The 9,005-nt window shown below is 44.2% G+C and overlaps 1 protein-coding gene across 1 annotated transcript in view; it reads right to left on the bottom strand.

Annotated features, from left to right (window-relative positions):
• Positions 1-1,090: 1,090 nt before the first annotated feature.
• The window catches only part of EGFLAM (EGF like, fibronectin type III and laminin G domains), a 164,741-nt gene continuing 156,826 nt past the window's right edge, over positions 1,091-9,005 (bottom strand). Inside the window, exons 21-23 of the mRNA XM_036849240.1 lie at positions 4,008-4,091; positions 2,396-2,499; positions 1,091-1,583 (exon numbers count right to left, since the gene is read on the bottom strand). Of these exons, the coding sequence (XP_036705135.1) occupies positions 1,429-1,583; positions 2,396-2,499; positions 4,008-4,091 (343 nt within the window). The 3' untranslated portion in view covers positions 1,091-1,428. The remainder of the gene's footprint in view (positions 1,584-2,395; positions 2,500-4,007; positions 4,092-9,005) is intronic.

Below are 9,005 nucleotides of genomic sequence, written 5' to 3'. Positions count from 1 at the left end.
CTTCGCTGACCGCCTGCTGCACAAGCAAGGGCAGAGTCACGATGAGACTAATTATAGGCGCTTGTGTGAGGTGGGTCACATTTCCCTCCTCTCTGGTGGCAGCATTCATCTCACTTGCCCTTAGCAAGTCCTGCCATGGGGATCTGCCAGTGAGCCAGCTGTCTCCGGGGTCACCGCGTGAGTAGCAAAGTGGCACTGTGATGGCTCAGAAGGAAGCAGCGCCGCTTCTCTGGTTCTTGCCCAGATGCTCAGACCAGGCTGAGGGCGCCCCCAGCTCAGCCTGAGAAACACTGACTATATGTATTCGTGTCCATTTCTAGACACTGCCTCGGGAGGGATCAGTAACCCCTCCACAGGTGAACGAACGACTAAATGAACGTGCTGTAGCCTTCTTCATCTTCTTTATTCAAGTTCACTACAGACACCCCCCCACTTAGAACCAGAATGACAGTGACCCACCTCAGTAACACATGTGCCTTTCCATCTGCTTATTCTGGAAGCTTCACAGTCACCTCCTTGAGTCACCATTTACCGAGAGAGAACCGTCAGCTCCCCGAAGTGCCCACCCCAAGTTACCTACCCTGCTCTGCTGATGCCACAAAGGGCCCAGACAAGTCTCCTTTGGGAGAAAATTCTTAGGAAGTGTGCAAAGAATTCAGGGCTGTCCACCCAAACTTGCAAAAGTATACTGTATGGACAATCTGTAGCTATAAAAATATACACATACAAAAGGACAGCTACAAAGTCATGGCGCCCATTTTCTTAGATTTGCATTATAAAAAGTACGGATTTCTCATTAAAGGTAAACTTTCGGGGGGGCAGCTTTATAATTATGATTCTATCTCTAGTCTCCCTTAATCCTTATTTTCATAGTCAGGGCACAATGAACCAGCCAGTGAGGAGGGGAAGGGGTTAATCCTAGTAATTCATGGACCAAAGTAGAGAAATTTGAGGTTCAATGTCTTACAGTCATTCTGCTGTCAGTAAGAGTGTCAAGAGTCAGGGGAGGAGAGAAGTATTTTAATACTGCCCTTTGGGTCTCTCTCTCTCTTTTTTTTTTTCCTTTCTTTCTTTTTTTTTTTTTTTTCTTACAAACTATGAATCACAACACAGTCATTGAGCTACAGCAGACAGGCTCGGAAATTCGCCGTGATGTGTGATCTCTGGCGGCCACTACACATTCAATGGACAAAGTCCGACGCTTCCTACACAGAGCATTCCGTTGGGTTTGGCCCACAGGATGTCAGCAGGAAAGGCCACCCAGGGACTCTTGTCTCGGTCCTAGTTTCCCATCAGGGTGTACTTGCTCCTTGATGAGAGGAAACACACCTGGTCCCCGTGCCTCTGTGTGTAGTGTCAGGCAAGATCTTGGGGCCCCCGGGATTCTCAGGATAGAAGGTTTTGTCCCTTGGGCAGAGCCAACTGCTGTTACTTGGCTCCACAAGTGTTGATGTTTTTCCCATCCACGGCGTCTTCCACGAGGGAAATGTGGTAATCGGTGGACAGGGTGAAATGAGAAATGCAGCCCACGAGGCCTCGCATGTACTGCCTGTTAGTGTGCAGAGCAATTTCCTTCATTCCACCTGCCAGGAAGCCAAAGGAAGATGACGTGTGTCAAAGGGAAGGATGTCTCTTCAGTATGCCTGAGTGTCTACTGACCAAGGCGTCCCTCAGCTGATAAGATAGGTGAGGCTGCGGTACCTAGAACTCAGGACATCACAGCTGTCTAATTTATAATTATCCTTGAAGGAACAAGCTGACTTGGATCAATTTGATACACAATCGGAGTCTATAAGTATCCAACTCATAAGTGATTTCTGACCTAGTTGACCACTTAAAACCAAATAGTACCTGGTAAATTTTGAAATGTATAATGTCAACAAAATGTAGTATGTGTGGTAAGAGGTGATGTTATCTTAAACCAAGAGAAATACACTGATGTTGAATGCTTTCGATTAAGTTCACTTTTAGGAAATATCGTACAGATAGAGGTATCTTTTCATGTTGATGTGTCAGCGTTAGTGGGTTCTAAGCTATTTACAAAAATACCACTCATTCTAACTCTGAGGGGGCCGGAAAGACAGATCCTCCTTCCTCAGGGAGAATTCAAGGAGCTATATTTAGCAGGTTCCTGTTCTATAAACAAGAAAAGCAGGGTTTTCCTGGTGGATCAGTCCACAGCACAAAAGCATCTAAGTGCTTCCTGACCCCTCAGCCATGAGTCAGAAGTTCAGAAAATGGAAGAATGGAATATCTGGAGAGCTTCCTGATTTCCAAGTATTTGACTGATCCAGTGAAGTACACAGCTTTGGGAAGCCCCAGCATGACAAACGGAAGGTTAAGAAGAAAATGCACTGGCATAATTTAGGTTTCGTCAAAGGTCAAGGTCACTTACCCACATACAGTGCTCCATTGATGTTGAGCTGCCTCATCACGCCAGGTGACTTGCCTGTTCTGGCCCCATAGTCATCCACAGTTATCTTTCCTGATTGGCCATCCCTGTAAAAACCGCCACCAGTTTTTGGAGCTTCATTCACTAATTCAATCATGCATTCATTTTAATACAAATGTATTATTGAAATCCTTACTAAGCACCAGGCACTATACTAAATGATGGAGCTGCCAAAATGAAACAAACAAAAACAAACAAACAAAAAACCACCGAAATTCCTAAGACAAACAAAAAATCAAATTGCCGGTGATGCCACAGTGTCACCACTCTATGGTAGAAGAATGGCCGGGATGACAACAGAAGCCCAGGGAAAGCTTCTGAAAAAAAGATTCTGAGATGCGTTTTGAAGGCTGGGTGGGTCAGGTGAAGGAGAAGGCTAATGCAGACAGGAAGTGGCAACGACAAAGAGAGAAAGGACATGGGGGTTGGTACAGACTGAGCATACAGAATTCTAGAGGTGGGAACAGAATAGTAAAAGATGAAGCCAGAAGCAGATGGTGAAGGGCATAAGGAGCTTAGTTAGAATTTATCCTGAAGGTGAGAGGGAACCAGGGAAGAACTTTAACAGGAGGGGTGGTGGTGACATGGTGACGCATGGTGAGTGTGGATGTTATTCTAAGCACAATGGGAAGCCAATGCAGTAGTCTTTGTTGGTAGAAGATTACTCTCAGGGAGGACGAAGAATGGCTTTGAGGTTTCTAAAGGACCCAGAGAGTCACCCCAAAGTGACTCTGAGGACAGTGACATGGAGGTGTTCATCTGTGGCAAGGGCTTTGCAGTTTTTTAAGGTGGTTTTCAAAAAGCAGCCACACTTCTCCTCCTTCTCCTTCTTTTCTTCCTCTTTTTTTTAACGAGTTCTTTATTGGTCTTTTAATGTTCCTTTTTTATAGCAATCACTTCTTGTTTCTTGGGTTAATAGCCTCTCTTATCTCACTGATGATATTAATGTTTTCATCATTGTTTTCATTCATAGTCTCTGTTTCCTCCAAGTTGCTTTGTTATATCTATTTGTTCTGATATCCATCTTTCATACTGGAAACTTTTCTCAAATGCCTAGTGATCCCCGACTGCCACACAGATAAGTGTTGAGCGCCAAGAAACAGACTGGAAGCCCTGTGTGCTGGATGGCTTTTGTTGACTGTGCTGTGATCTGGCTCAGTAATTGCCTTGGGGGAATACCTGGATTTCCTATTCTTCTTACTGTGGGGTATAGACCTGGCTCCCAGCATTCTGGGATCTCCTCAAAGTCCACCTGCCCTGAAATCTTATCTCACTAGAGATATCTAGATCTCCCTGGAAGGTGAGGGCTTCTTCAAGTTTAGCCATCGACATTCTTTCTCTAGAAGATCTCTAATGAGTGAAGATTTGGGAGTTCAGCCTCTCTGGCCTGCTAGTGTTAGTAAAGGGCACAGGTGGGAGTTGGTACCGAGATGCCCTAATGACCCGGATCAAGGATACTTGGATGCCAGGCCAGGATGGGGAACAGGAAATGGGACTAAAGGGAATTGGAGAGCACATCCCATCAGCTCTGTCTCACACTGTGGCAGGTACTCACCGAACAGCCTTGACTCGGTGCCACCGACCGTCATTGAATGAACCGTTCACCATGATGGATGCTACACCACTGCCCAGGTTATAGCTAAAGGCGTCGGAGAAGAACAAGACAGAGAACAGAATAAAACACTGATGTACAGACCGATGGTCGTTCACAAATGATTCTCACTGAGAAAGTTCTTTGGAGCTCAGGATGTAGTCTCTTTAACACAAAACAAAACAATGTTATAAAGACACTAGGTCCCCAGATTAGGCCATGAGTGAACAAAACTGGTTTTTTATTTTTAATTGTGGTAAAGTTTACAGTCTTAACTATTTTTAAGTGTACAGTTCAGTAGTGTTAAGTATATTCACATTGCTATGCAACCAATTCCAGAACTTTTTCATCTTATAAAACTGAAACCCTCTACCCATTAAACAACTTCCCATTTTGCCCTCCCCCAGCCCTTGGCAACCACCATTCTACTTTCTGTTTCTATGAATTTGACTGCCCTAGGTACCTTGTATAAGTAGGGTCATACAGTGTTTGTCTCTTTGTAACTGGCTTTTTTCACTTAGCACAATGTCCTCAAGGTTGATTTATTTTAGGCTCTATGTACAGTATTAGAGTATAAGGAACAAAAGGGCTTTATTGTTTGTAATGTGGTGTATCAATACTAGGTTGAATAGTATCCCCCCAAAATTAATGTCCACCCAGAATCTCAAAATGTGACCCTATTTGGAAACAAGGTCTTTGCGTATGTAATTAGTTAAGAGGGGTTATATGGGGGTTGTATGGGGTTAGGGAGGAAGTCATATGGGGTTAGGGAGGCCCTAAATCCAATATGACCAGTGTCCTTATAAAAAGGGGAAATTTGGACACAGAGACAAAGACATACAGAGAAGAACGCCACATGAAGATGGGACTGGAACGATGCATCTATAAGCCAAGGAACACCAAGGATTGCCAGCAACCATCAGAACCTGGGGGAGAGTCATAGAACAGACTGCCTCAGAGCCCCCAGAAGGAAGCCACCCTGCCAACAACTCCAGGTTGAAATTCTCGCCTCCAGAACTGTGCGAGAATACATTTCTATTGTTTTAAGTCACCCAATTTGTGGTAATTTGTTATGGCAGTCCTCAGAAACTAATACATGTGTTTTTACTTTTCAAAAAACAAAACAGAACAAAACATTGCAGAGCAAGCTGAGCCCCAAAGAATTTATGGGAAGTTGCCTAAAATCTCAAAGCTAACGTATAGGACTTGAACTTGGTGTCTTACCTGCCTCCCACCCTGCCACATTTTACTCGGTAGCTTTCTATTTCCTATTTCAGTTGCCAGATACTGTGATATGCTAAGGGGATCAGAAGACATGCATATGTTGTTTACCAGAGAGAAATAACCCTCTTAGTCCACTGTTCATTCAATTATTCTAATTTAATTCAATACAACAAATATTTGGTGAGTGACTATTCTAGGCCGGGCACTGGACCAGCTGCCTAGACCTCCCCTTGATAAAATAATAAAGCCTATGTAATCATGCTTTTGAAGGAAAATGTATTCCACCTGGACAACCCTCTTCTCATCTTGTAAGAGGACATGTCTCTCCTTTAGCTCGTTGGCCAAGAAATAGGAATATTGAGAGGAAACCCGCATTAGTCACTGAGCTCTTGCATGCACTCAGTATAAGAAAAGAGCAAGAATAGAAAGCTTTGGCTTTCCCCAGGGAAAGCACTATGGGTCCTTTCTTTAATACTGGAGCCTCAAAGAAGTCACACAGCCCAGCGACATTTAACCAAGAATAGAACTTGGGTGACTTGACAAACTCTGAGACAAAGCTGTTGCTCTGACCCAGAAAAATCCACTGTTTTCTAATGAATTTTCCCACATCAAGTGTCTCCTTGTATGAAGCAGCCTGGAGGTGGAATTTTCAGATTTCATTATTTAGTGGCCAAATGCTTGTTGAAGAAATGAATGAGTATAAGGCAGGGCTGAGAGCTGGTTGGCAGAAACCAACCAGCTGAATTACTGGGGCTGAATTACTATGTGGGCTTTTATGAGAGGCAGAAAGGGGTGATAGAAAGAGCCTAGACACTTGGATTAGATGAATCTGCCTCAATTCCCAGTCTCGCCAATTACTAGTTCTGTGATCTTGGGCAATTTGCTTCGTTTCTCTGAGGCTAAATTTTCTAATCTGTGAAATGGGGTAATAATACCTTCCCTGAAGGATCTTAGGGAAGATTCAGTAAGATAACATATGTAAAGAGCACAGCACATAGTAGGAGCCAAACAAATAATCCCACCACCCCCAATATATGCAGTACTTAATGCAGCTTGGATATAGCGTCAAACAATACAACCTGGGGGAACTAGCAATAGGAGAAAGTTGCCGCCAAGAGATAAACTTATCAAGCCTCTCCTGGAAGAGTAGTCATGTGTGAGAGTAAACCAACAGGCTGTAAATATGTAACCAGAACGTCCAGAAACACCCAGGTCTCAGAATCAAGGTGACTTGGGTATAGCTGCAGTGGCACTAGACTGGAATGTGATTGTAATCCAGTGAATGGAAACCTTTTCAGTTGTGTTCGGACAAAGGACGGGCCTTCTTCTCCTGTTCTCCAGCCTGATAACATGCTTGTTCATGCAATGAGCCAGATTGTATTCAAGGGAGCAAACGCTGAACCCAGCAGACAGGAATTCAGCCATCACTGCAGGTGGTGGTGTGGCCCAGCTGGCACATCTCTGGCCTGACTCTCCAACCCCCCTCGACTCTCTCTGATTTCAGACCCTCCGAATAACCTCCTGCTCCCCCAGACACCTGATACATCACCCTGGAACTTCTCTTTCTTTTAAATAATAAATGACCAAGAATAGTGGCTGCCTTCGTTGGGAGAGGGCATGAGGGAGCCTTCCTGGGTGTGGGTGGAGAAATGTTTTATACCTTGTTCTGGGTGGTGGTTACACAGGTGTTTACATGTTTAAAAATGTATTGAGCTGTACACCTAGTATTTTGCACTTTATGTAAATTATACCTCAATTTTTTAAAAATTGAACTATAGTTGAATTACAACGTTGAGTTAGTTTCTGGTGTACAGGGAAGTGTACACCAGTCTATGTATATGCTTTTTCAGATTCTTTTCCATTATAGGTTATTACAAGATACTGAATATAGTTCCCTGTGCTATACAGTAGGACCCTGTTGTTCATTTTATATATAGAACTGTGTATCTGTTAATCCCAAACTCCTAATTTATCCCTCCCAACCCCCTTCCCCTTCGGTAACCATAAATTTGTTTTCTATGTCTGTGAGTGTGCTTCTGTTTTGTAGATAAGTTCGTTTGCATCACATTTTTTTTAGATTCCACATATGAGTGATATCATATAATATTTGTCTTTCTCTGACTCACTTCACTTAGTTATACCTCAATTTTTTTAAAAAGGTAAAAACATGTGAATGAACGAATAAATGAATAAATGCACGCCTGGTTTCTCTATCAATCAATGTCCTGTGTATCCGGTTCGTGTGAATCGGTTATCCTGATCCAAGTGTACCTACTCAATTTGGTGCTCACGAAAGGCTAGGAGGCAGAGCACCAAGGTGGGCCACCAGGAAATGCCATCAGGTGGGGTCCTTATGGTGGTACTTATACTTAGGCCTCCTTTAAAGTATAGCACAGGGTACTTTGCTAATGTCAGACTGCTTTCCTTTCTCTGCTGCATGAAAATGTTATCAAGGTCACATGGAAAATTAGTGGGAAAGATCGCCCATAAAGTGATATTCACACACCTGGTTTCATGCCCTAAACATAATCATAAAACAAAATGAAACAAAACAAACAGCAAAAACCACACTCTTTGCTGAGCACTTCGATTCCCTTTCTTTTACTTAACCTTGCACCAAAACCATACATAATTTTTTTTTATAATTCCACTGTTTTTCCTTATTCTCTGGCTGAAGTGCTTTGAGCACTAAATTAGCAAAAGGACCAGCATTCAGGTGAAGAAAGCTGAGATTATATTGTATTATCTTAGGTTTCCTACTGTTTGCTTTGGACCTGGATCAAACACCAAAACCTCAAAAACGGTTCATCTACCCAATCAATCAGTTCACTCTCTAGGTTCCACTGATGTAAGCTGCTTGAGGGCAGGGCCTTATTCAGATTAATAACAACAATAACAATAATAATAGCTAAATTTTATTTAGTAGATATATTGTGCCAACTTCCTGACATATGTTAGCGATCAGAGTTTTTAGAACATAGAAAACACCCGATCAGGGGTACTCATTATCACTAATAACTAGATATGCCAGGCCCTGCACTAAGCCCTTTCTATGAATTAACTCATTCAGTCCTCATGACTAACCGTTTCCTTTTACGGAGGTCGGGTAACTTGCAGGAGATCACGTGGCCGTGGGAATCCGGCACGTCTGACTCCGAAGCCCATGCTTGTGACCACTTCAGACCCTGTTTCTCAGGGCGTGGTGGTTCCTGATGGCTTCCAATGAGGATCTGGCGCTCAGCGGGACTTCCTCCACCAGCACCTCTGGGTATGGGCCCAGGAATCCAGTAACCTCTAACACGAGACCCGCAGCTGACTCTCTGTATGCTGACAATTTCAAACCAGTGGCCACACTCCGACTCCTCTCTGTGCCCAGCCTCCCGCAGGGCTTCCATACTTCTGTGTTGGGTGAGTAATGTTGGGGGGAGTAGCTGCCCAGAGGCAGGAAATGCAGCAAAGCAGCCGCGCCGGGCCTGGGGCCCAGGGAAGAGTTCAGATGTCTGCCTGCCTCCGGTGGTGTGCCCTTTACGCAGAGCACAGCCAGAACTCCAGGCTTAAGAGGAAAACACGGGGCCTATTTCCAGAAACCTGAGAAAGAGATGGTAAGAAAAGAAATACATCGGGATGGCGTGGAGTTGTAAGAAGGGTGCCCCGGGGCCTGGGGGTCTGCCCAGGGCCGGGTGTGAGAGCCAGCGGGGGCTGTGAGGGGGCCCCAAGCAGATCAAGCTTCCCTGTCCA

This window comes from Balaenoptera musculus, chromosome 3 (genome assembly GCF_009873245.2).
Source record: "Balaenoptera musculus isolate JJ_BM4_2016_0621 chromosome 3, mBalMus1.pri.v3, whole genome shotgun sequence".
NCBI classification, from domain to species: Eukaryota; Metazoa; Chordata; class Mammalia; order Artiodactyla; family Balaenopteridae; genus Balaenoptera; species Balaenoptera musculus.
The sequence above is the reverse complement of the archived record's forward strand: the minus strand, read 5'-3'. Positions and strand labels throughout refer to the sequence as shown.